Source organism: Ochotona curzoniae, unplaced genomic scaffold (genome assembly GCF_017591425.1).
Source record: "Ochotona curzoniae isolate NIBS_2020 unplaced genomic scaffold, NIBS_Ocur_1.0 scaffold_1037, whole genome shotgun sequence".
In the NCBI taxonomy this organism is placed as follows: Eukaryota; Metazoa; Chordata; class Mammalia; order Lagomorpha; family Ochotonidae; genus Ochotona; species Ochotona curzoniae.
In genome coordinates this window covers 6,142,235-6,168,630 of record NW_024467083.1, presented here as the reverse complement: position 1 = coordinate 6,168,630, position 26,396 = coordinate 6,142,235, and the positions used below count along the sequence as shown (strand labels likewise).

The following is a 26,396-nucleotide window of genomic DNA, read 5'->3' as shown; positions in this document are numbered from 1 at the left end:
GCTCTGAGAGTTAGAATTGTTCATTGCTTTTTCTTCTGTTTTCCTGATATCATTTGTTAAGTATGTCTTTGATGCATCTGATGGATCTAGATATCTGGTTCATTTATTCAGTGAACTATTTTTTCTCCACTGATTGAAATACCACTTTTATTATGAATACATTAAGTGCTGAAGCATACTGTGTCTTACCTTGTCCCATTGATATGTTTTATCATGTGTTAGCACCATACCACTTTTATTGTAGTTATAGACATCTTATCTGGTTGGGATAGCTCCTTATTCTTTTTTCTCAGTTGTTCCTCTCAATGCTGTTTTGTGCAAGAAACTGAAGTTAAATGTTGTAGCCAGAGGAATGCAGGAAGTAGCCACGGTCAGGTTTGAACTCAGGCCTGAAATGCTGAAGTATTACTACTTTCACTTATTATAGCACCTTCCTTCTAAGAGAGAATACCTGGAAGTTGAGAGAAGTGGTTAATATTTGTAGTAATTACAGCTGATGCTTTTGAGAACCTACTGCCTGTGCAGCAGAGCCTGTTCCACTGCTGATAGGTAGTGTCGCATGTGACCTTCACAGTAGTTACCTGAGGTCAGTGCTGCTGCTCTGTCTGCTGCTGTTTTACAGATAAGATAACAGGGTATGGAGAAAGGTTTGTGCAAGACTCCAGCATAGGAGGTGGTAGAAAGTTGCAGAAAGGTCAACTAGGATGAAGACTTAGAAGAAAGATCTTGAGGTTTTTGGCTTGTTTACTTAACAAGCCAAAAGGAGGAGAGAGAACACTCCCAGTGGCTGGTGTACTCCTCATAATGGCGGTGGCTGAAAGTGGGGAGGAGAGCTGGGAACTCAGTCGAGGTCTTCTGTACAGGTGATAGGAGCCTGATTGTTTGTGCCATCACTCTTGCCTCCTAGGATCTGCGGTCGCAGGAATCTGGAGTAGCACACAGCACTCTAGATGTCTCTCAGCGTCACAAGGGCAAACGGCTGTCCTAGGCCTCCAGTTTTCACGGGAAATAGTTTATTGTTGACTGCGTTGTTCAGTGATAGTGTGTTAAAATAGCAGTTAATATTTACTCATCATTTTCTATTAAATAATCCCTGTGCTAAGTTCATTTTAGTCTTCGTAACAACTTCATATCAAGTAATCATTCCTACTTTACAAATGAAGAAGCTTGGGCACAGAGGTTTTAAGTTATGCAATGAAGTGAGAAACAGAGCTAAGATTAAATCTAGATCGACTGGTTTCAGAACCAATCCTCCAAACCAGGGAATAGCAGGTATTACGGCTGGTGGGCCTTTTCTGGCTTGTGCCTGTTTTTCAGAACACAGCCACTCTTATTTGTGTATTATGTATGACTCCTTCAGAGCTAAAGCTGAGTGGCTGCAGTGGACCACATGCCTTGAAAAAAACCTTACGTATTTACTGTCTGGTCTTGTATAGAGTTTTCCAGTCTGTAATAACCATTGAAATGGGTGGAAAAGCCCCATCGCTGAATTCATTGTTAACTTGGGAGATAACACAGACCGTGGCATGTAGAAACTTGGCACTGAAGAATTGGTGAGAAAAATTGGAGGGTAGCTTTACAAAGAAATAAAGTAAAATGGACTTTTTTTTTCATGTAGAAAAATTTGAGTGGAATAAGGCAAAATGTCCAGAGAAGTAGTGAAGGGAGGAATAGTATGGTGGTATTGGAATAAAGAAAATATCAGAGAGAATAGGAAGATTTAGCACTGGAAAGGAACCAAAGACTTGTTTTAAACACTCAGGAGCAATTAAAGGAGAGAGAATGCAAATACATGACTTTTTCAAGTGGATGCAAAAGCAGTGGCAAGAATTTTTGTTAGATGATTATAGTCTCATTCAAGGAGGATGAAGAAGAAGATGGTTCATGTGGTCGAATTTTTACTAACAATAATTTATTGTGTTTTAATATAGTCATGTTTAGAGCTGTGAAAACAAACATTTAAAGGAAAGAACTATAATTTTGGTCATGTCATGAAGTACATTTTCTTTAAAGTGTAACAAACAGGTTGAGTTTAGGAAACAAACAGGTTTCACGTTTTAATGGTGTGATGTCAAAATACTATTGAATGTTTTCTTTTCACAAAATTTGAAAAAGAGCTTTATTGAATTATAACTAAAATATACTAGCTTGTTTGAATGTAAGTACATTGGATCAGTTCTTCCCGGTGTCGGCTCCTGTGACATCATCTTCCTTGTCACGATGCTGCTGTGCTTGGTAGTTCTTCCCGCCTGCACCCTTCTTTCCCCTTCACCAGTTCTAATACGTTGCATTTTTATTTTCATTCTATTCAAAATAGTTTTTCCTTTTTCTTCTTTGACGCATGGGTTATTTAAATATTAACTTAGGTTCCAAATATTTAGGGATTTTCCATAAATCTTTCTGCTACAGATTTCTGATGAAATTCCATGTAGCCACAGAATGAGCTTTACCTAATTTGAATTGTTAAACTCATTGGGATTTTTTTTTTCTGGTCCATGCTATGTCTCATATCATGGTGAATATTCAGTGTGCATTTTGGAAGAAGACATGTTCTGCTGTTATTAGGTGAAATGCTCCATAAACGTCCTATGTTCCATAAATGTCCTGTGAAGGTGACTGATAGTACTGTTCAGTTACACCAGTCCTTATTTTCCTAAGGTGTGTTCTCTCAGGAATCGGGGGAAAGTTACTGAGACCTCTAGCTGTAACTGTGAATGTGTCTGTTGGCAGGTCTGGCAGTTTTTACTTCATGCGTTTCTGAACTGTTGCCTCAGTGTGTAAGTGTAAAGAATTGTCATGTGCTCTTAGCACGTTGGCTCCTTCACAACTACAAAATGACCTCGTGTATCCATAATGTCTGCTGCTTAGAAAACTACAGTCAACGGGGGCAATTGCAGAATTTATGATAGTTTCTTTCTTGGCTGTCAGGGGACACTATTGCATGATATCCAGTGCCTTGAAAACTAGCATTTCTTGTATTTTCTGTGGATCTCTTTCAGTTGTTTAAATATCTTGGCCAGAGCAGAGTCCAAAAATATTCTCAAAATTATCTACAAAGCTGTTAAATTTTTCTCCTTGTTTGTGTCAAAAAGAATCTGATGAAAGATAATACACAAAGGTCCCACATTGTGACACAACAGCTAAGCCATTGCTTGCAACACCAGCATCCCAAGTTGAAGTGGGGAGTCAAGCGCCAGCTGCTCTGCTTCCCATCCAGCTCCCCACTAATGCATGTGGGTATGCGGTGGAAGATGGCCCAAGTACTTGGGGCCCTGCCACCCACGTAGGAATCCTGGAAGGAGTTCCTGTCTGCTAGCTTCAGCCTGGCCCAGCCCTGACTACTGCAACCATGTAACAAGTGAACTAGAGTATGGAAGATCCTAGTCTTCTGTGTAGCTGTGCCTTTGAAATACATAAGAGGGAGAAAGAGAAAGAAAGAAGAAAACAGACCTTGGTGTTGTCCTTGCCCCACATCTATAAAAGGTTACACATGTAAAACTTTCCGTGTGAATTCATGGGATTTCTGAGTTTGAATTTGAATTCATCTCTACCTATGAATTCTTTATCTCCAGTCCTGTTTGTATGTTAGCATCATCCGGGAGAACTTTTATTTAAAAAAAGTCTGTGCTTCTCTAGAGATATATAAAATCTGCATCTTTGGTGGTGGAGCCCACACTTTGTAAGACTCCCCAGGTAATTGTAATGCAGCCAAGACTAAAGGCAGCTCTACCCGTGGAGTGCTTCCTCTTGGTGTGGTTTCTCTGCCTTCCCGGTTTTTGGCAAGGATACTGATTGCTCCCTGAACTCTTAGCAGCATGAGTTACATTTAAAAAGGCAATTCTACCTTTAGACTTTGTCCTGGAAAATTGTGTTTGGCCTTTAACAAGAGTGCATACAAAAGTTAGGAACACTCTTTTAGTTATATTTCCTGTTGGAATGTTCCTATTGTAAACATTAAGTAGCCATATGTCTGTTGACGTGGATTTCAGACCCCAAAACTTGTGATAAGAATTAAGACTGTAAATAGAAATTTGAAATTCCTAAAACATTGGGTGTTTTATATGATTTGCTTTATTGTAGGCTTTATGATACGTCAAATATACATGTTTTTAAAAGTCTGTGGAAAATAGAATTTAAAATATGAGTTTATTTTGTTGCAAAAAAAAATAAACCTTGTAGCACAAGAAAACTTTTTTCTTTTAAAATGTTTTGAAGTTGGAAAGGTGAAGGAAATCACAAGTGCACATAGGGCATGTTTGGGCCAGGAGGAGAAAAGTGGGGAAAGGGAAGTGTTTCTGCCTTCCCTCACCCCTCTGGCTGGCCGGTCCTCCTGTGATCTCGGGGAGGGGAGTGATTTCATGGTAACTCCCCTGGTCCCAGTGAGGGGAAGTAAATCCTGGGGAAGAGACCCATCGATTGGTGGATAGGAGGATGGGATTGACAAAGAGCAAGGGGAATGTGGCCTCCAGCTCCAACCCTGGGCTACCTACCTATCTGTCACATTTCTTTCCCCCTTGAGAGGTTTTTGACTCTTCCTGTGTGGATTGCTGAGGGTATAGACTCATGACATCTTCTGTAGTTACCTCCTGATGAGGGACGTAGGGCTCACCTGTCACTCAGGGCCAACGGCTGTGTCTGTAGCTTCTTCATCATTACTCTGAGATGATGTTGGCTTCCTTGCATAGGAGTTAGCAGCATATAGGTGGTCTAATCATGCAATGTACACCAAGACCAGATCACACAGTCAGGGATTCCGGACCCTGAGATTGGAGATCCTGACATTTCTGAGGCCGTCGTGAGATTAAAAGCAGACTGCTTGCCAACGCCAAAAGCCATGTCAGTGGGCTTCTCCTACAGTGGGTACAGTGGCCCGACCTCAGGAGGCCCTCCAGGATACTCTGCCTGGCCTGAACCCAGCCTCTGCGCTTGCCCTTGTCTGTGCATTGGCCCAGGGAGATGCACCAGACCTTTGGCCTGGTCTACCCGTAACCCTAAGCAACTTCTTTCATGATATAGAAAATGTGTTTTATGAAAAAACTTGCATTTAACAATTTTTTTGCATCAAAATAAACCCCATGCTTTGATTCCTGTTTTTCCTCAGACTTTGAAGTATTCTTGGTACTTCATTATTGGTAATTGATAGAAAAAATGTGCTTGATGTTCAGTTAGCTCTAATGTGTTTAGCTGCTTTTAAACATGTGAGAAAACAGTAACCAAGAGAAAATCACAGAGCAGCATACTTAGAATTCTGGCATAATGTGGAGTCTGTGAGTCAAAATCGGTTGGTTTTACATTGAACCACTTTGTACATTTGTCACATCCCGTAACACATGAAGTAAGCAGGTTGAAATGCCATCTGCTCTTTTGCACACTGATTCTGTGTTAATTTCCTTAGTAAAGAGCTTGAGCATCATGCCCATTTTAAATATTAAACTTCCCAGTTTCTCAGTTTTGTAATACTTATTGAAGTCACAGTGAATGCTTTAAAAATTATTTTGTATAGATCTTATTTAAAATATTTCCCCTTCACTTACTGTCAGTAATATTTCCTTACAGCTGTGAACTTCACAGAAGTTAATGAAGAAAACAAAAACGAGCTCTTCCGAGAAGTGTTTTCTTCCATTGAAACTCTGGCATTTACCTTTGGAAATATGTAAGTAGAGGCTTGTCGATTAAATGTTGAGGTCTGGGTGTCCTGGTGAAGAGTATGTCACACACTTCAGTGAGGGACGTGGGAAAGAGGGTACCAATCAGTGTGAAGTGTTATCTCTGTTGCCTCATTGCTGTACTGGAGGTGCCTGTAGCTCTTGAGAAGCTGCTCCCAAGCATCTACATAGCTTATCAAGCAACTATGTAGTTTATGTGACTTGACTCCCGGGATTTTTTTCTTTTTTTTTTTTTTTTAGAATTTTATTTTTAAGACTCCTTTAAAAATTTGTTCTGAATGACACGCTGATTGAAGCCTGTGCTAAATAATTGTGATAACTTGATCTTTTTAAAATTATCTTTTTCTTTTGTTAACCTCCCTGGATAGCTTTACAAACTTCCTCATGGGAGATATAGGCAACAATTCCTTCTTGCGACTACCTGTTTCCCGGGAAAGCAAGGTAGGCTAAGGTGGTAAGAAAACAAAGCCTTTAGTATTCTAAACTTAAATTTTGAGCTATTTCCTCATCTGAAACTCATCATTTCTCTTTGATAGCTTTCAAATTTCAAAATGATCATGTCATAGCAAAAAAAAACAGACCAGTTTGTTTTAAATGTGCTGATGTATGGCCAGTTTGTGGAGCAATGATTTTGTTAAATTTTTACATGAGACTATCACATTATGAGAACATATGTGATCATTTTATAACAGCTTATATAATGGATATATGTCATATGTCAGAATTTTAGTAGCTGTTAGTTGCTTTTCCCTCTTGATATTCCCAGGGAACTTAGAAAACTACTCTAAGAAGTAAGGAATGCACGTGCCTTTCGATACATCCCAATTTATATTAGTTTACCCTGAGATGCTTGTTAACAACCTCCCTGAGAGCATCCCTGTAAGGATGTCAAAGAATTGGGGTTCTGATTTTCATTGGTGAGACAAATTGCTGTGGAATAATAATAGAGTATGAGGAATGCATTGAGAATATTGCTGTAAAGATTTATAACAACAACAACTTTCAGCTGACTGATTTTTTTTTTTCTGCACTAAATACAAACTGTTTCAATAGTCTGCATCAAGAATGAATGCTGATATTTCCCGTTAAAGATTATCAGATTCAAAAATTATTGTAAAACATATTTGGAAATGTACCAGATTATTTCTTTTATATCAGAATAGTAACTTTCTTAAAATATGTAAAATGTGAATAAGATCTGTGTTGTAAATACAGTAACACAAAAATCTGTAACTGTTTCTAAAGCCATTACTTGATAAAGAAAATGATGAGTTTTAAGATAATTATTCTTGCTGTGCATGATTCTTTCTAAGTTTTCCTTTTCAAACTATTCCGACTGCCCCCGAAGAGCAGGCAAGGCTCTAGGCCTCCACTGTGCACCCAGACTGATTCTTAAGAGGAAATAGTTTTTCCTTTGTTACACTCCTGGTTTTCCTTTTTCAAAGTTTTTAGGGTGACCTAGAGATTCAAATTTTTATAAGGTCACAGTGACATAATACTACTAAGTAAATTACTTTGATGAAAAAATGTTACACAATAGCTTTTAGAAATAACAGCTACATTTTAATGACACTGTGAATTGTGCACTGTGGTAGGCTCACATGATGCTGATCCCTAAACAGCTTTATGAAACTTGTGTTCTTATCCCCTTCTTGCAGCAGGGCACACTTAAACATGTAACTCCATACTATATAGTGAGTGGAAGAGCTGTACTTGAGACCTGGATCTCTCAATTCCTTTCTACTGAGTTTCTGCGTTTCCTATATTATTTAGCTAAATAGATCCAATTTGTTTTGTTTAAGATCTCACAGTTTTTAGAGGTCCGGCGCTATCCAATAAGTTAGCTACTAGCCACATGCAGTTTCTTTACATGTAACTAAACTAATAACTGATTAAAACTAAAAATCCATACCAAGTCATAATTGCCACTTTTAAGTGTTCAAGTACATCTAGCTAATAGCTATTGGAGAGTACAGATACAAAACAAAATTCATTACTACAAAACGTTCTGTGCTGGGCTGTCTAGAAGACTTTAAGGGATGTACTTGTCATTTAATATAATGGCAAAAGATGGATAGAAGATACAGACTATATCTTCTATTTAAATATTAATCTGTTAGTTTGCCTTTGTAACTTCTGGATTAATAATGTTGGGATCTGCAAAAGTTTAAAGTTTTGAATGGACTTACCAAGGGTAACTAATGTTATTAGTAAACAATGAGGTTTTTCATTCTTGGCCCTTGCAGTACTCTTGTAAAAAGCTATGTAACTTACAAAGTGTTATGGAATTTAAATAGACTGCTCCAACCCTTTGCGTTTTAAATTCTTGAAATGCTTCAGTGGGAATTACTTCAGAGTAGTAAACTGGTATACGTTTCTGAAGCATAGATTTGTTGTCTAATCTTACATTTGTTTTTTTCCATGCTGTAAGTCTTTTGAAAATGTTTCTGTGGAATCAGTGGACTCATCCAATGAAAAAGGTAATAACACTCGAGGCACTCCTTCCTTCTACGGTACATTCTGCCATTGCCTTGAATAATGTTGTGGGTTACGTAAACTCTCCTTGCTCATAGTAACCTAGTATATTCATTTCATTGTGGCGTGTTGTGTAAGATTTTACATATAAAAACTAAGGGGACAAGTTTCTAGAGTAGGGTAGATAATGTGATGATAGCTGCACTAATATGCTGGCATAGACTGACCAAGCGTATAGCTGGAGCTACATGTACAAAGCATGTAGCTAGAGGATTAATAGAATACATATACAAACTATTACAGTTTGAAGCAATTTTCCGTTCAAACTGCCACCCTTTACTTCTAAATTTGTCAGCTGTATTTTATATTAAACCATAGTTATTGTAGAACATCTTAGGTTCTGAATACCTCTTTGTCTAGTTAATATGTGATTATATTTAACATGTATTTACCTTGATATTTTTATTTTCAGGAAGTTTGTCTCCTCTAGAACTAGACAATGTGCTATTAAAGAACACTGACTCTATAGAACTGGCTTTGTCATATGCTAAGACATGGTCCAAATACATCAAGAACATAGTTTCATGGGTTGAAAAAAAGCTCAGCCTGGGTGAGTGGATCTTTGGAATGAAATATCTAAATTAAGACTCAATTTTATATAGACTGCAGCTAATATTCCAGATTGGTAGCTATTTCCTTGTAATGAGTAAAATTATCTATTTCTGTTCTTATTTAAAAAAAAAAAAAGACTTGTATGCTAGAAAATAGGATCTTCCCAAAGTCTGTGTACTTTCTCCTACAGTACTTGCTTTTGATGGGGAATATTAATCAGAACTCCCTGAATAGTTTTAGCCTAGCTTCCATCATCAGAGTGGTGAGGTCTCATAAACTGTATTTTGAAAGTTTTTCCCAGTTAATTCTGTTGAGCACTCATCATTAAGAATCCATATGAGCACTGGTATTTGTAATCACATTTTAATTGGGGAATCATAGATAATTTTATAGACTGTAAAGCAAAAAGTCTGTTAATTTTACCTTCTGTTTTCTTCTTCAACCTTTCCAGAATTGGAATCCACTAGAAATATTGTAAAGTTGACCGAGGCAACTAGAACTAACATTGGACTACAGGTAACTGTTGTATGAACTTCTAGGGTTCTACCTGACACTGCATAGGCAAGCTATTAATAGTGTTTTGCAGAATCAGAGATCTCAGCTAATATAGGAAAGAATTTAAAATTCTCATCTTTTCATTGATTCTTTAAAAGTTAGATGTTCTTTATAAAAATGAAGAAATCTACCATTTTATACAAAAATTGTCTTGTAGCTGGTTTAACTCCCTAGTATTATAACGAATCACAGTCAACTTTCTTCAGTGTTTTTCTTGTATCGTCTTGTTTATGACTAGTCATTTTTCAGGGAGGAGGGATCTAAACTTGAAGTTTCTCATTTTGAAGATCACTTGTGGTGGGGCTGGGATTCTTGTGTCATTTGACTTTTCTTTGTTAAATTCTAGGAGTTTATGCCCCTGCAGTCTCTGTTCACCAATGCTCTCCTTAATGACATAGAGAGCTGTCACCTTTTACAACAAACAATTGCAGCTCTCCAAGCCAACAAATTTGTGCAGGTAAAAGTTTGTATATATGCAAATCACATATTTTTCTAATAGTAATACCCTTGAAAAATAGCTTTTTTTTCTTTCTTTTTTGAAAATACCTTGTATAGCCTCTACTTGGAAGGAAAAATGAAATGGAAAAACAAAGGAAAGAGATTAAAGAACTTTGGAAACAGGAACAGAACAAAATGGTTAGTGTTATGGTGGAGTTTGAGGTACCTGTTGTGAATATGTAAACTGTGTAATGTATAACCAATGAGCCACCTTTCTCTGTAGTTTCCTAGAATACTATCTTACTGAACATGCTAAAGCAACTTTATCAAAAGTTTTATTTCACATTCTGTTTAATACTCTTCCCTATGTAGTTTGAAACAGAGACTGCTCTTAAAAAGGCAAAATTGTTATGCATGCAACGCCAAGATGAATATGAAAAAGCAAAGTCTTCCATGTTCCGTGCAGAAGAGGAGCATCTGTGTTCAAGTGGCGGATTAGCAAAAAACCTCAACAAACAACTGGAAAAGAAGCGGAGATTGGAAGAGGAGGCTCTTCAGAAAGTAATGATTCTTTTGTCATTTACAGCTTGAGTTAACACTGATCAGCTAAGGGTTTAACTCTGAAGCTTCAGTATATGTCAAGGTACCTGGGACAGATTGCAGGTCCTGCCTTCAGAGTTCCTGATTCAGTAATAAGGACAAGAACTGGAAGCAGCCATATTGGATTTCTAGCAGATTCCCTGGGGACTTTGGAAGCTGCTGGCAGGGAGATCTAGAGCTGTGCTTTGAGAACCACTTTGGAATTTTGGGGTTTTCATCTATGGAAAAAGAGTCTTAGTGTCTTAGGGAAGGCAGTGCTTTAGTGTACTCTTAAAAAGATTTATTTGTATTTGACAAGCACAGTTAGAGATCTTCTATCCATTGGTTCATTCCCCAAATGGCCACGATGGCCAGAACTGAACCAAGCCCAAATCAAGAGCCTAAAGCTTCCTCTGGGTCTCCCATGTGAGTGTAGAGGTATAAGGGCTAACCCCATCTTCTGCTGGTTTCTCAGTCCATTAGCAGAGAGCTGGATTGAAAGTGGAGTAGCCAAGACTTGAACCAGTGCCCACATAGGGTGGCCAGCATCTTAGGCAGCAGTTTATTTGCTGTACCACAGTGATGGTCCCAGTGTGCAGGAATTTTTCTTTTTACTTGAGTGTTCAGGAAATAAATCACTTTATAGGAAAACACGGTGTGTTGCATGTGCTGTTTACAGTATCTGCTAGCTAGGATAGATTGAAGTTTTGTTTGTGAACAATGCTTTGCTAACTAAATTCTTTAAGATTGAGTGGGAAGTGATAGCTACAGATAGAAAATACTTTGAAATGAAAGCAACCTTTGTTTTATAGGCAACCAATATACATTTAAATAGCAGTGAACATTTATTTTACAGATAACCAATACAGTGCTTGTAAGTTGTATTTAACTAGTAAGAGTGTAGTGCCTTTGTATCACTGACCAAAACAGATTATTCTGTCTTTCTCTGCAAATATTTTATTTAAAAATAGACAGAATATTTGAAACTTTTCATGAGTAATAGATTTTAAGTTATTTAAATTTAGCTTTACTCCCTTCAGCATGTTTTAAAATAATAAATTCAGTAATTAGTATTATATTTTTTGTGATGTTCCCTGAAGGTAGAAGAAGCAAATGAACTCTACAAAGTTTGTGTAACAAATGTTGAAGAAAGAAGAAATGATCTGGAAAATACCAAAAGAGAAATTCTAGCTCAACTTCGGACTCTTGTTTTCCAGTGTGATCTTACCCTGAAAGCTGTAAGTAACTTCTTCACTATTTTGAATTCAATAGGAAAACAAAAGTCTGTGTCTACCAAAGAGAAGGCTGCTTGATAAGTCATGACACTTAGGGGATTAAATTTTTGAGATGAATAAAAAAAATTGTTTGAAAACTGTCTTTCCATTTGTACTAATTGATATAATTTGGGCTCCTTTTTAAGATTTTATTTATTTGAAAGGCAGATTTAAAAAGAGGAGAGAGAGATCTTCCATCTGCTGGTTCACTCCCCAAATGGCAGTAACAGCCAGGGCTGAACTAGGCTGAAGCCAGGATACAGAAACTCCTTCCAGGTCTCCCATATGGTTGCCAGGGCCCACATATTTGGGCCACTCTCTGCTACTTTCCCAAGCACATTTGCAAGGAGCTGGATAGGAAGTGCAGCAGCTGGGACTTGAACTGGTGGCCATATGGATCTTGCACTACAGGGGTCAGTTTAATGTACTATGGTACAACATTAGCCCTTGAACTACTTTTAACCTGTTAGCTCTTACCTATTCCCACCAACCCCCCGGCCCTGTGGCCCCTCAATTTTGTTAGTTTGGTTAGAACTGAAGTCTAAGAGTTGAAAGTTGCCTCTAGATTGCCTTTATCTTCTTGGCTTGGTTGCAAAAAATGATTTGATGCCTGAAACTTCTTTTGGTACTTGAAGATCTATTTTAAAAAATAAAAAATTGAAATAAAGTAAGAAAATTGAACCAAAGTACTCAACTTGATGAGAGAGTATCCTATATATCTACGTGTTTCTTCTTACCTCTTCATAACTTTTTAGTGTACATTCTTAGAGATCCAACACATGCATGACTCTGTATAGACACAGTCGTGATCACAACAGGGAACAGTTCTGTAACCTCAGAAAAATTTCTGCCTCTGCCCATTAGAAGTGGACTCTTGCCTCAGCTCTGACCCCTGGCAAGTACTGCTGTATTGTCCATCTTCCTAGTTTAGTCTTTTCCAGAATGTCATATAAATGGAATCTTAGTGTTTGTGGCCTCTGGGACCAGCTTCACTTACACAGCCCAATGCCTGGAGCTCCTTCAGTGTTACACACCCAAGCGTCACGAGCTGGTTTTCTCATTGTTGAGCAGCATTCCGTCCTGTGACAGTACGGCAGTGTTTATCTGTTCACCATGTGGATGTTTGTGGTGCTTACAGTTTGCTCTGATTATTTGGTTACAGCTTTTTTTAAAGTCAAGTTTTTATAATTCTAGGGGAATTATCAGGGAGTGGGATCATTGTTGGGGATGCTAAAAGTATGTTTTTATTAAGAAAAAAATGACAGGTTTCTCAAGTGTTTGTAGTATTTTTTATTCTCCCCAGCAGTTTATGGAATTCCAGTTGCTTTATGTTTGTTGTTGTTGTTTTGAATTGTATCTGTTTTTGTAGGCGTGTTGGTGGTATCGTTTGTTTCCAGAATGACTAATGGGTTGTGCATCTCTTCAAAGGCTTATTTACCATCTGTGTTCTGGCTTTTCTTTTTTTCTTCTTTTTTGAATTTTTTTTTCTTACTATTGAGCTTACATATATTTTCCCCCAACTAAAACTTCTCTTTTTTTTTTTCTTTTATCAGTATCTATCAGATAGCAAAAGATCCTAATTTCTTATACACTCCAGCCTACCAGCACCTTTCTTCCTTTATGTACTTAGTGTTGTATCTTTGAGTACTCCACCTAACCTCAGGGCGCAAAGATTTCTCCTGTGTTTTCTACTAAAAGTTTTATAGTTTTACCTATACTTATGTGATCCATTTTATGTTAATTTTTGTATAACGTACAAGTCAAGACTCATTTTTAGCCAGTGGGTATTCTGTTAAAATTGTACCCACGGTGGATGGGCGTTTGGCACAGTGATTAAGTCACCACTGAGAAATCCATATTCCTTGTCAGCGTGCCTCATTAGGTCTTGGCTATTCCGCTTATGACCTAGCTTCCTGCTCATGCACACCTTGGGAGGCGGAAGGTGATGACTCAGGTATGTGGGTGCCTGCCATCTACTTGGTAGGCCTTGATTGAAATCTGTGCTCCTGGCTTTAGTCCAGCCCAGTACCAGCTGCTGTAGGCATCTGGGGAGTGAGCCGATAGATTTCTCCTACCTCACCTGTCTTGTCTCTCTGCCTTTCAAATAAAATCAAATAAATGAATAAATGAATTTAAGTTGTAGTCATAAAATTTTAATTTATGAAGGTGACTGAAGTGGCAACACAGAGTCAGTAACATTGAAAGAATTTATTACTTTTATTTCTCCAGAAAGTAGGAAGCATCATACTGCACAAGACCATAAGGGAAATGCCAGGTTTAGCAGGCAGAAGTGGTAGTGAGAAGAAAGCTGAATTCAGAGCCTTGATTGGGTTTCCTCAGAGAATGCCAGGCAGGCAAGTAACAGTTTAGGATTAGCTAGTCTAGAGCACTGTGGTGGGCTTGGCAGCACAGGTAAGTTTGGCCTTGGGATGATTCTGTCCAGAGGTAGTACCTGGCTTGGTGTGGGAGCTAGTTAGGAGTGGTATACTTAGGACTTGGTTTACATATGAAAGACATGATCCCAGCCTTGCTTGGGGCCATCTCTAAGGATTGCCTAACCTAGAGAGGGGAAACACTGGGCCCTTCCTATCAAATTGCTTTTGCAGCTTTGTCCAGGTCAACTGACCAAAATTCTAATGGTCTGTTTCTGGATTCTGTTTCCTTCTGTTGATACTCTTGTCTATACTTTTGCCAAAACCCCACTATCTTCCTTCTTTTGCTATAAAACAAGCCTTGAAATCAAGTGCTGTAAAACTGCCAGCTTCCTTTTATACTTAAGGAATATTTAAGATCTTTTGACTTTACATGAAAATGTTAAAGTCAATTTGTATCTACAAAAAAAAAACCTCTTGTGAACATTTTGGTAAAACTATGTTAAATCTTCATTGGATTGTGGAAAATTGACTGTATCTGCAGCATTCTAACTAAATATAGTTACACAGTCCATGAGCACAGACTTATAAATCTGTATTTATTTAGGTCTTTGATTTAAAAAAAAAAAAATCAGCATTTTGCAATTTTCAACATGTTTCTCAAATTTTATTAGATTTATACCTATGTGTGTTTGCCTTTATTTAACATCATTTGTGAATGATCTGTTTGCATGTCTATACAAATACCTTGTATATATATTTCTGTGTATAGGGATCGATTAAATTTTAAATTTCAGTTCAGTTAATATTTCAAAACAGAATTAAGTTTTGCGTGATCTTGTATTTTGCAATGTCCTAAGTTCACCTGTTTGTTTTAGGTACTTCTGTTGGTTTCTTGAAGTGTTTTGTACAGAGAGTAATGTTACCTGCAACTAGGGACAGTTTGCCATCTTTCTCATCTGTATTCCTTTATTATTCTTACTGCACTATGTTTGAAATTCCAGAGCATTGTTGGATAGGAATGTGGAGAGAAGATACACTTTTTTATTTTCCAGCTTAAGGGAAAATCATTATCTTTTTTTTTTTTGGTCATAAATAATTCTTTGAAAATGACACCTATTAAGTAAATCAACTACTTTGCTGAGTTTTCCTGTGATTAAATGTTGTATCAAATATTTCCCCACACCATTTGATGTGATTAAATAATTCATATTTTGAGTTCTCTGTATGATGGAGTACATTGATGTTTGAGTATCCAGCCTTAAAACCCTCTGGATTGAAACCGAGTTTTCCTTTCATATATTATAGGGTTCAGTTTATTAATCTTTTAATGAGCATTTTTTTTTCTTTTAAGGAAATTGGTTTGTCTTTTTTCTAATACTATTTTTTGTATTAGTATTAGGGTAATTCTAGCTTCATAAAATGTTTATTGGGAAGTGTTTCTATATGTTGTGCTTTCTGGAACAGTTCTATCAAATTTACGTCACTTTTTAAATGTTTGGTAGATTTTTTTAAATGTTTGGTAGCGTGCCCTGCTGAAATGGTCTGGGCTTACAGTTTTCTTTTTTTTTTTTTTGGAATTTTTTTTTTTGACAGTGTATTTGACTTCTTTTTTTCTAGGTGCATTTTGGTAGTTTGTGGCTTTCCTAGAATTGGTTGTTTTTCATCTTAGACTTCAAATTTATATGTATAGAATTCTTGGGTCTCTAATCTTTTTCTTAGGCTGTTGTAGTATCCCAACTTTCATTCCTGAAATTGATAGTTTGCAATCCGTGCTCTGTACATGTTCAGTCTGGTGAGATTTGCAAGCTTTATTCATCTTTCCAAAGAATCAGCTTTTATTTTCATTTTGGTTTTTTTATTTTATCAATTTCTACTTTTTAAATTTCTGTATGCTTTCCATTTATTTTCCCTTTTTTCTTTAAAGTTCTTAAAGATAGACACTTCTATTAATCATCAAGACTTCCCCCAACTCTTGATTGTAGTTTGATGTGTATAAACCTCATCTATATGTGTCAGATATTTTATCAAACCAGTCTTTACGCTTTTTACTTTTAAAAGTGAAATTTGTTAAGTGGAGAGAAGTAGTTTACTGTATTTACAATTCCTCTATGATTTTTTGATTGTTGTAGTCCATCTTCCTTCTGGTAACATTTGTTTAGTAAGTAAAACTTCTTTGCCATAATCTGTGATAGGTGTGCAGTGAGTTGTAATAGGAAGCAGTGAGTTGGCGTGGTTGTTCTGCATTTGAGGTTGACTTTACTTTGTCTTCATTCCTGAAAGATGTCTTCACCTGAGATAGAATTCTGAATGCTAAATACAGTTCTTGCCTTTTACTGCTTGAAAGATACTGTTCCATTGCCTGCTGACCTTCATAGTTTCTCACGAGAAATCCATCATCACCATTCCCTTGTGTGGTATAGTTTTGTTTTTGTTTTGTTTTGTTTTGTTTTCAGATATGCTCTAGATTTTTTTTTCCCTTGTCTTAGGTTTTCCATAGTTTGACTAAGGTGTATCTTGGCATGAATTTTTTCCTATTTTGAATTCATTGAACTTGTTGAATCTACAAATTTGACTCTTGGGAAGTTTGGGAAGTTGTTAGCAGTTGTTTCTTCAAATATTGTTGGTAGCATCCTTCTCCTTCCTCTGAGGGTCAGTGACTCAAATAAATGTCTGACCTTTTGTGATTTTCTCACAGGTTTGGAAAGTCCTCTCTATTCTTTCCCTCAGTCTTTTAAAAATTATTTTAGGGGTCTTAGTTGTTTATGCAGACAGTTCCCATCTTAACTATGGTTTAAATTTTTATGTAGGTTTCTCAGAGGATCTTTTCATTGCATTTTCCATGAAGTTTTTGAAGTACCCTATAAAACAACAGTCAAGACTGAATATGTATCTGTCAGTGTACCAAAAGCTTTGCCTGTACTACCTTACTTGATTAAATCATACTAAATTGATGAGATTATTTTTAGCTTCCCCTTACTGGTAAGGAAAACATTTTAAAAGCCTTTGTACTCAAAAGAGTAGTCTTTGGACCACTCATATTGCCATCATATGGGGAGCTGATAAGAAAGCAAATCTTGAGTTTCAGCCTAGACTTTTGGAATCAAAATCTGCATTTGAACATTAACTTTTTCATGTTATATTTTCAGTATTAGAGAAAAGTTGTAGTACCTGATCAAAGGTACCCAGCATACAGGTTACTTTGAGGATCAAGAGCAGGATCAGGCCACTGTCAGCCTGTGGTTACCCTGATCAGTTCAGTTCCTGTGCCTGAGATAGGACACAAATAACTGTTGTTGAGTGCACTTTTAGAGTATTATATGCTGAGTCAAGCATCATTTGGGAAATGCCTGTCTACCTTGGAAAGGGCTCAGAGTCTAAGCAGAAGTTCATCCTGTCATTTCATGTAGCATGAGACGTGTGAAGGAAGCACCAGAGCCTTTGCAGTATAGTTAAACCAAATGAAATTTGACATCCATTCACATTGATTCCCTTAAAAAATTCCCACACAGGAGCCAGAGTGTCATCTTAAAGAATGAATCAGATCATGTTGTAGCTTGTATAAAATCCCTGGCTTACTCCTTTTACTTCCAGCTCCTTACCATAATTTTGGTAACTGCTCTTTGGCGTTGTCTCAGAAGTTCCCCTTCTTCCCGTGCGCTGCAGCCGCCCCGCCGTTGCACTGTTTCTGAAGCACAGTGGTGTTCCCCACTCCCTTGTGCACTGCTTCCTCCTATTTGCCTCACTCTTGTCCAGCAGCTTCTCCGGCTCTCTGCTGCATCATCTCCCCACTGCAGCGTTGCCTCCTCAGAAGGTCCTTCTCTGGCCTTTTTATGTTGAAGCTACCCCTCCACAACAACATCCTTGCTTATCATCTGTGAACCTGGCATGATTTCATGGGACTCGAGTCACTCTTCGCTACCACAGGCTGTCTTATGTTCTTTGCTCCAACACCACTCTGACAAAAGCATTACATTGCTTGCAGTGATATGCCTAAAGCCCGAGTTTTGAGGAATGTCAAATTCGTTAATTCATGTAAAGCTGAGAGAGTGAGCCTGACATATTGTAGCCTTTGGTAACTGTTGTTGTTGTTACTGTAAATAGTAGTAGTGATCGTATGTTTAGGTATTTGTAGAAGTTTATTAGAATAATGATTTAAAACAAATTAGGGATGATTTGTCTGAGTGCTGTGGGAGACATAAGTAGCAAAACATTTCTCTTTTAATAGAACTGTAACGAATGAATAAAAAAAAAATAGTGCTTATGATTGCATTTTTCACCCGAGACCTTAAGCAGAGGATACAGAATATGGAGTTGGGGATCATCAGAACATATCATCTGAAAGTCTGAAGGAAGGGAGACATTAATTGCATTTTTGAAGTTTTTAGTGTAGAAGGTATTTGGGTTTTTTGTTTGTTTGTTTTTGTTTGTTTGTTTTTTTACTGGAATGATCACTCCTGAATATTAGACTAAAAGTTTTTTTTCCCTCCTGCCCAGTTTAGACTTGAACAGTATCAGGCGACATAGCATGCTTCACTGTGTGGTCTTTTTGTTGGTGCTGTCCCTGAGATAAACGTACAGTTACCTCCTTCTGGGTAATGTGTGTTCCTCTGCCTTCTGTCTTTGTGACCACAGGTAACAGTAAACCTCTTCCAGATGCAGCATCTGCAGGCTGCCTCCCTTGCCAGCAGTTTACAGTCTCTCTGTGAAAGTGCCAAACTCTATGATCCAGGCCAAGAGTACAGCGAATTTGTCAAAGCTACAAATGCAGCCGAAGAAGAAAAAGTTGATGGGTGAGATGAAGCAGTCATTGTTAAGTTCCAGTAGAAGGAAGTGTCTTATCTAACACTGACAGAACTTGCTTTAAGATTCCTGAAGCTTTTCTTGTGGTTTCTTAGTATATCTGAAGAGTAGGTATGACTTGGCCTGAGAGCACAGCTTCCTGGAAACATTGTGTGAGACTGGAGTGTGACAGCTGTGTGTTTTGAGTGCCCCCACAGTGTACCCTGCCTTTCCCGCAAAACTTGAATTACTTGAATTATTTTGGCTATTTCTTTCCTATTTCTTTCTATGTCTCAACCATAATAAATAAGAGTAATTTAAAAGTTGTATTCACATCTTTTATAAGAAGCTGAATGATAGAATATTATTTGTTCTTAATAATTAGTTTGATTATTCCATTCATTAAATTAACAAGTCATTTTGAATAAAAACAAACATAGACTATCAGTTATTCTTCTGAGTACTAAGCTTTATTTGGTTTTTCTTAGGAACGTAAGTAAGCAGTTAACAAACAGCCCCCAGACTTCTGGATATAGACCTGCTGACTCTGTAGAGGATGCTGTGCGCCTTCCTGACAATTCTCATAGAATTGAAGAGGACAGATGCTCCAACAGTGCAGATATCACAGGTATGTTGCCACACTGCAGATTCACACAGAGTGAATTACTCACATGTGATTTGAGTGAGGTGGAGCTCTGGGCTGAGAAAAGCAGACATTGTAAGTGTGGGAAACCATTCCCAGTTATAACTACCGGACCTGAATTTAGAATTGGTTGTTGGAGTCACTGTGCTGTATTCTGCTTAGTATACTAATACTCAAGCTTTGACTTAGTGTCCTTTTCTTCAAGGGACTTCTTTTATACGATCATGGACATTTGGGATGTTTAGTGACTCTGAAAGTACTGGAGGAAGCAGTGAATCTAGATCTCTGGATTCTGAATCTGTAAGTCCAGGTATGTAAATGTTTAAGTCTGGCAGTAAAAATTCAGTGAAAGATTAAAAAGTCCTTTGTTGAGTTGTTTGGTAAGGAACTGGTCCATGTGTAGAGAGAATGTACGTTCATGTGTGCAGCTTAAAGAAAAAACATGAAGAAAACCCTTGTCTGTACATAACCCATACTAGGAAAGAACATTATCTGGGTCGTAAAGGCTTCCTGTGTACAACTCCTTGATAGCACTGCTTCATACCCATCAGAATAAGCCATTATCCTGAGTTATGTCAATCTTTATAGCTGTTTTAAATGGTTTAGTACCTATACATGTTGGAATTTTGCCCTCTTCTTTATGTTATGCAAATGAGATGTTATTCTTTAACTCCTTCAGACGATTTTTATTACATATGTTGAGGTGGGTGGCTAGCTTTGTTTAACACCACTGTATAGGATTCTCTTCTACAAACATGGCTATCTTTCAGGTGGCTTTGTAGTTCATTCCTATAATGAACAGTGCCATTATGCCAGTTTTGTTATAAATGTGCTGTATGATAGGAATTGTCTCAAGATCCTAAGAGACAGTGTTGGTTTCATTTTGTTTTGAAGATTTCTTTTACTTGAAAATCAGGATTACTGAGAGAGAAGGAGAGACAGAGAGAGTTCCCATTAGCTGTGGCCAGAGCTCGTCTGCTCCAAGGATGCAGGAGCTTCTTCCAGGTCTCATGTAGGTGTAGGGGCCCAGCAACTTGCTTTCCCAGGCCATTAATGGGGAGCTAGGTCAAAAGAGGAGCAACTGGGACATGAGCTGGCTCCCATATGGGATGCCTGAACCACCGGCAGAAAGTTAGCCTTGTATGGCACAGCACTGGCTCTGTCGAGTGTTTTGAACTTTATCTTAGTGTCTTCAAGAGGGAACCTGACAGTAGGTTATACAACTGGCAGAAGGAGGATGCTCTGAACCCATGAGATATTTTTCTCCTGTTCTTTCTTTATTCTTGCATTGATGCATTCGCAAATGTTCGTATTTTAGAAAGCCTCACATGCATTTTTGGAAAGCCTCAGGTTATATTTTATACATCTATTTATACTTAGCAAACACTGAATGATACCTGCTATACCAACCACTGCTAAATATTAGGTATAAAACACAGATAGAAAATATTCTTCATGTCTTGCGGAGCTCATATTATGTAATACTTATTAGCAGAGGTTGGCATGGGGCCGTCACTTTGGCATAGCAAGCTAAGCCTGTTTCAGTGCCTCCCATATGGGCACTGTTTGCAGTCCCAGGAGCTTCACTTCTGATCCAGCTCCCTCTGAGGGAGATAAGTGTAGGAAAGTAACAAAAGATGTCCCAGCTCCTTAGAACCTCCTGCACCGACATGGAGACCCAGAAAAAGCTCCAACCTCCTGGCTTTGGACTGGCCCAGCTCCAGCCATTGTAGCTATTTGGGGAGTGAACCAGCAGATGGAAGATGCTTGCGCTCTTTCTTGTAAAACCTGCCTTACAGGGGAAAAAAAAAGATCAACAAATCTTAGAAGTTGGAAGTATGAGTCTCATTGCAATGGAATATATGACCCTTAAATTAAACTTAGAAAAATCAGATTTGGTTAAGGAATTCTCTCTAGGCAGAATGTAACAGAAACAAATTTTTACATTGAAGCAAATTAAATAGTGCGACTTTAAAAAGTACTGTGACTCTCCATTTCTAAAAGCCTCCAGTGAAGGGTCAGATAACTTCATCAACAATCTTCTTTTAGGAGACTTTCATCGAAAACTCCCACGAACCCCATCCAGTGGAACCATGTCTTCTGCGGATGATCTAGATGAAAGAGAACCGCCATCCCCTTCAGAAGCTGGTATTACGCTCCCCTGAATTAAGTCCCACTAACCCAGTTGAATTCATGTATTGCATGCTACTAGAAAAATAGCAAAATTTCAAAGAATTACATTACTGTATATTAAACACATGACATCGTGATGGCTTAAGTATCTCCCAATAATTATGTACAGTCATGGGTTTATAATAAATTAAATATTATGAATACAAAGAGAGTAAGAAGCAAAACCAGTGGACTAAATATTATGCTTTTTCACAAACCTCATAAATGACATGCTGTTAAAATGTTGGCATGCGTGAGAAATCCTTCCAGAAGAAGCAGCGCAGGAAGCCAAGCAGGAAAAGTGGGTGAATGCACCGAATGAAGCCAAGGAGAGCTGAAGCGTGTAAAGCCAGTTACTTCAGTGACTTTAGCCAGTGGTGTGCATCTTCTAGCCTTTAAATGATTGTTTGGGCACTATTTCTTAAATCAGTGTAGCTTCTTGACAAGTGTATTTGATCTCTACTGTTAATATTGATATATAATGTTTTATAAGGAAGTAAGAGTAGGCATCGCTTCTCAGCCTTTTGGCTAAGATCAAGTGTAGGAATTAAGAATAGCTCTATACTTAATGCTGACACACAACCCTCAGAAAACTATTTGGCTTTGAAGCATTTATAAGGATCTTTTTCAGAAACACCCTTCCTGGCTCTAAGTCCTATAAAAACATAGTAAATATAGTATAAATTTGCTGATTCTGAAAGCATTATGCTGACTGAATTAGAATTATCTTACTGGTTTGATGGTGACTTTCACTCATAACTAAAAATGAGAAGTATGTGTGCTTTGAAAGAGTTCTATAAATCCAGTGTTATGTTTAAAAATCAGACTAAACTGTAATATGTGCATGATGACACAGTCTTACCGAAAGTACCGTGTCAGATGTGTGAGTTTGCCCTAGTCTTACAGTTTTAATATACATTATAATCCGTTTCTGTTTTAAGGACCCAATTCCATTGGAGCATTTAAGAAAACGTTAATGTCAAAGGCAGCTCTCACCCACAAGTTCCGCAAATTAAGATCCCCCACGAAATGTAGAGACTGTGAAGGCATCGTAGTGTTCCAGGGTGTTGAATGCGAAGAGGTAAGGTTTGGAGTTGCGTGCATCCCTAGCTTCAAGCTTTGGTACTTCGTTATTTTACTTGCTAGCATCTTTGGCAAATCATATTTTTAATTAATTTGCTGCAGTGTACATTCTGATTTTCTATTTCATTTTTCTGTGAAACATTTCAAAAGCAAAATTGATACTATTTAAAAATCATTTTTGTTATGTTTCTACTCTATGTACAATTTATTCAGTTGTGAATAGTTTTTAAGATGAATTAACCAGTTTTAAACCATCATTCGCTTGTAGTGTCTCCTTGTTTGTCACCGAAAGTGTTTGGAAAATTTAGTCATCATTTGTGGTCATCAGAAACTTCTGGGAAAAGTACACGTATTTGGGGCAGAATTCGCACAAGTTGCAAAAAAAGAAGCAGATGGCATCCCTTTCATACTCAAAATATGCGCCACAGAGATTGAGAACAGAGCACTGTCTCTACAGGTATGTGGGGACTCACAAAGCTTACATCGTAAATGCCTGCATGACTTGTTTCATGAAAAGGAGACTTTAAAGGAAGATCATGCTTTTAGTTTTGGGTACTTGAATTTACTCAGATTTATTTAGAAAATGTTGCTTCATTTGGCTCTGACTAGTTCTTTTTTAAAATATTAACAGAAAGTGAAGTAGACACATCAAATATATTTAGAGATTTGAGTTTAGGTATTTGTGCTCAAGCAAAATTTCTTTCTTTTCTACTCAGGGAATCTATCGTGTGTGTGGCAACAAAGTAAAAACTGAAAAACTGTGCCAAGCTTTGGAAAATGGAACACACTTGGTAGATATCTCAGAGTTTAGTTCACATGACATCTGCGATGTCTTGAAATTATATCTTCGGCAGGTAAGTTTTCACTCTTTAAACCTATTAAGTTTTTAAGCAAAAATAAGATTTCTGTTTTGCCGGTAGCATTTGTATATTTAAAATGGCATCAACTTATATCTAATTACTAGTATAAAGATTGATGAGTGTGTAAAATGTATGTACAGTTTAAAGAACTGAAACAACTAAACCCATGTCCTGTCACCCAACTTAAGGAAACAACAGAAATGTAACTATGAAATCTTCACCTTACCAGTTGGTAGTTCCCTCTCATTTTTTTAGAAGTTCTTAACATTGGTTGTTTATTCTCGAGTCATGTATCATGAAGTTTTAGAACACTAATGAAAACTCCTTCTAGCTGAGTAAGAAAAGCCTGGTATTCAGCCTGTCACAGATTCAGCAGTAGAACAGCATCTGGGTCATAGCCTGGCTTTACCTTCCTGGGTATTTAAAAATAGTTGTGGGTCCCGGTCAGTGAGTAAGGTCACAAACGTGTCCCTGGAATGTGGAGTTTGCCATATTTGGGGCAGCAGGTGGAACTGTCCTGTAAGCTGGGCAGTAGCGTAGGAGTTGAGGTCACAGAGTGGGCTGCTCCACCTTTTCCTTTTCTGTGCTGTTGCTGCAGTTTGTTTGAGGGGTGAGGTAAGTGACTGTGGTGGCTGCAGAGAACAGCACGTAAAAGGGATGTGAGAATTAGTACATTGTCATGCAGCAGTCATAGAAAAGGTCCAGGCCAATCCCACCTGCAATTCTGCCAGTAGGTGGAATGAAGACGACAGTGATGACAGTTCCTCGGGTGTGCGTCTGGAGTTCTGTGGCTGTGGGCAGGCTCCTTCTTAGCCCGGAGCATCAGTCTGCCCCATTCCTGCTGGGGAAAGGTGGTGTAGGAGTAAATATTTGAAACCTTGTTTACCTCTCTTCAGTGGAAATCAGTAATGTAGATAGTATGGAAAATTGTAGTATTCTAGGCTGGGAATGATTTGTCTTCAGAGTTTTGAAGGCTTACTCTTTTGGTCTGTTGGGAACCTGAAATCTTTCTCATTCCCTTTGTCTGGACTGTTGTTTTCTCTCTGAAAGTTTATGGAATCTTTCTTTTTTCCTCATTGTCCTAAAGTTTCACTCACATGCCTGAAACAGATGTGGTTTTTTCCATTCTAAGGATTCCCTCAGCTGTTACTGTTCTGGTTCATCCTTGTTTCTTGGAATTTTATTTAGTTTCTCATGTCTTACTGTCTATTTTCCATATACTTTCTGTATTGACCTTTTTATTTAGATACGCAACAGTCTTTACTGGTGATTCTCTGCTTTCCCCGCCTCTTCTTTATTATTTATTTCTTTGGTTTATTTCAATCTTTTTTTAAACAGGTTTCCTCAATTTTGTCTTCTACCTCAGTTTTGAATTATTTCATGCGTAAGAACATGTTTTAATTATAAGAACTCATTTTTCTATTTTTTTATTTTTTAAATTTGTTGACGAGACAGAAATATGGGTAATGTTCCCATTTGCTGCTCCATTCCCCAGATGCCTGCAGCGATCAAACTTAAACCCCTCTCTTCTTCCCTGCTTTTAAAACAAATGCAGCATCTCATCTACAGGAGGGTATTGAGGGGTTTTGTTTTGTTTTCCCAGAAGATTCTTTTTCTTGTTTATCCTCTAGCCCTGTACGATAGAAATATAATGTGAGCTGCATATATAATGTAAGGGTTTTTTTCTATTAGGCACATAATTCAGTAGGTGAAGTTAATGTTTATTTTAGTTATCATACCTAAGACATCTTTTGAAGAGTTCATTGATATTATAAAATTATTGATGAAGTATTTTTGGCGGGCCCTGGGTCTTTGGAATGTGGCGTGTTTTTCATTTGGAAGCACACCTCAGGAACAGTTTTGTTTCCAGTGCTGGTAGCCATGTGTGCCTAGTTGCCACGGTATTCACAGCATAATTCTCAATCATCAAGGCAATTTTCTTTTCTACTCGTCGTAATCTCTGTCTTCTCACGGTTGTCTGCTTAGACAGAGTTGGGAATTGGATTCTCTTGGAAGATCTTGCACTCAAAGGTTTTGAGGGCATTGAGCTTTATTTCAGGGTGATCCAGGAGGGCTCCAGGAGAGGCACCTGATGTCTGTAGCTTTGATCCATCTGTCTCTCGATATGGTCTTTCAGGCTGCTGTGGTTCTCCAGAGAAGGGGGCTTCTCCTATCTACAGTCTGCACCAAAGCTGTGGGCGTCCTGGAGGACAGGAGGGCCAGAGGGTTTCTGTGTTCAGTCATCACACTCGCATTCACACAGTTGCCCACCTGTTCCTTGGGATTAGTGTTGACATTCCAGAGACACTCTGTTATCTGCTGCCCAGAGAAGAAATCTCTGGGTTTATGGGGTGGAGGTTGCTCAGGGGTGTAGAATAGAGTGGGGGACCTAGGGAACTAAGTTTTCTCAGCTAGCTCACCCTCCCCCAAGATCCAGGGATGTGATGTCAGTCCCCGGATCTTCTCGGGGCTCGTTCTGGCATGTGGCTTCAGTGCAGGGGGTAACTTTCTGGGGTCTGCTAACTCAGCACTGGATCATCTGCTCTTCAGCTTGTCAAGTGTTGCTTTGGTCTCATCTGGTCCTTGTGACATAATGCACTTAAATGGAGTTACAGGAGAGAAAGAAAGTATAATTGCTGTGTCTGCCATGTTAGCCCAGGAATCTGTTGACATCTCTTTAATTGCATTTTATGGAAAACTCAGCTGGGAAGTGGAGGCTGAGTCTCGTAAACAACCACCCTTTATCTTTTCCCATCTGTAAGGAAGAAAACCTAAATGGAGTTCATCCATGTTAGCAGCTTGTATTCTCAGAAATATTGTAGGGCCAAGCCTTCTGTGTGGAAAACCATAGTACAGGGACCGACATTATGATGCAGCAGGTTAAG

General features: G+C 38.1%; 1 protein-coding gene across 2 annotated transcripts in view; it reads left to right on the top strand.

Moving 5' to 3' along the window:
- Positions 1-26,396, top strand: part of ARHGAP29 (Rho GTPase activating protein 29) — a 59,151-nt gene that overhangs the window by 23,138 nt on the left and 9,617 nt on the right. For both annotated transcript variants that reach the window (XM_040998957.1, XM_040998958.1), the window contains 16 exons: positions 5,557-5,653; positions 6,035-6,107; positions 8,098-8,146; positions 8,614-8,751; positions 9,205-9,269; positions 9,655-9,765; positions 9,864-9,944; positions 10,119-10,307; positions 11,426-11,563; positions 18,607-18,764; positions 19,242-19,381; positions 19,602-19,706; positions 21,446-21,544; positions 22,510-22,649; positions 22,920-23,108; positions 23,368-23,505. In XM_040998957.1, the coding sequence (XP_040854891.1) occupies positions 5,557-5,653; positions 6,035-6,107; positions 8,098-8,146; positions 8,614-8,751; positions 9,205-9,269; positions 9,655-9,765; positions 9,864-9,944; positions 10,119-10,307; positions 11,426-11,563; positions 18,607-18,764; positions 19,242-19,381; positions 19,602-19,706; positions 21,446-21,544; positions 22,510-22,649; positions 22,920-23,108; positions 23,368-23,505 (1,910 nt within the window). The remainder of the gene's footprint in view (positions 1-5,556; positions 5,654-6,034; positions 6,108-8,097; positions 8,147-8,613; positions 8,752-9,204; positions 9,270-9,654; positions 9,766-9,863; positions 9,945-10,118; positions 10,308-11,425; positions 11,564-18,606; positions 18,765-19,241; positions 19,382-19,601; positions 19,707-21,445; positions 21,545-22,509; positions 22,650-22,919; positions 23,109-23,367; positions 23,506-26,396) is intronic.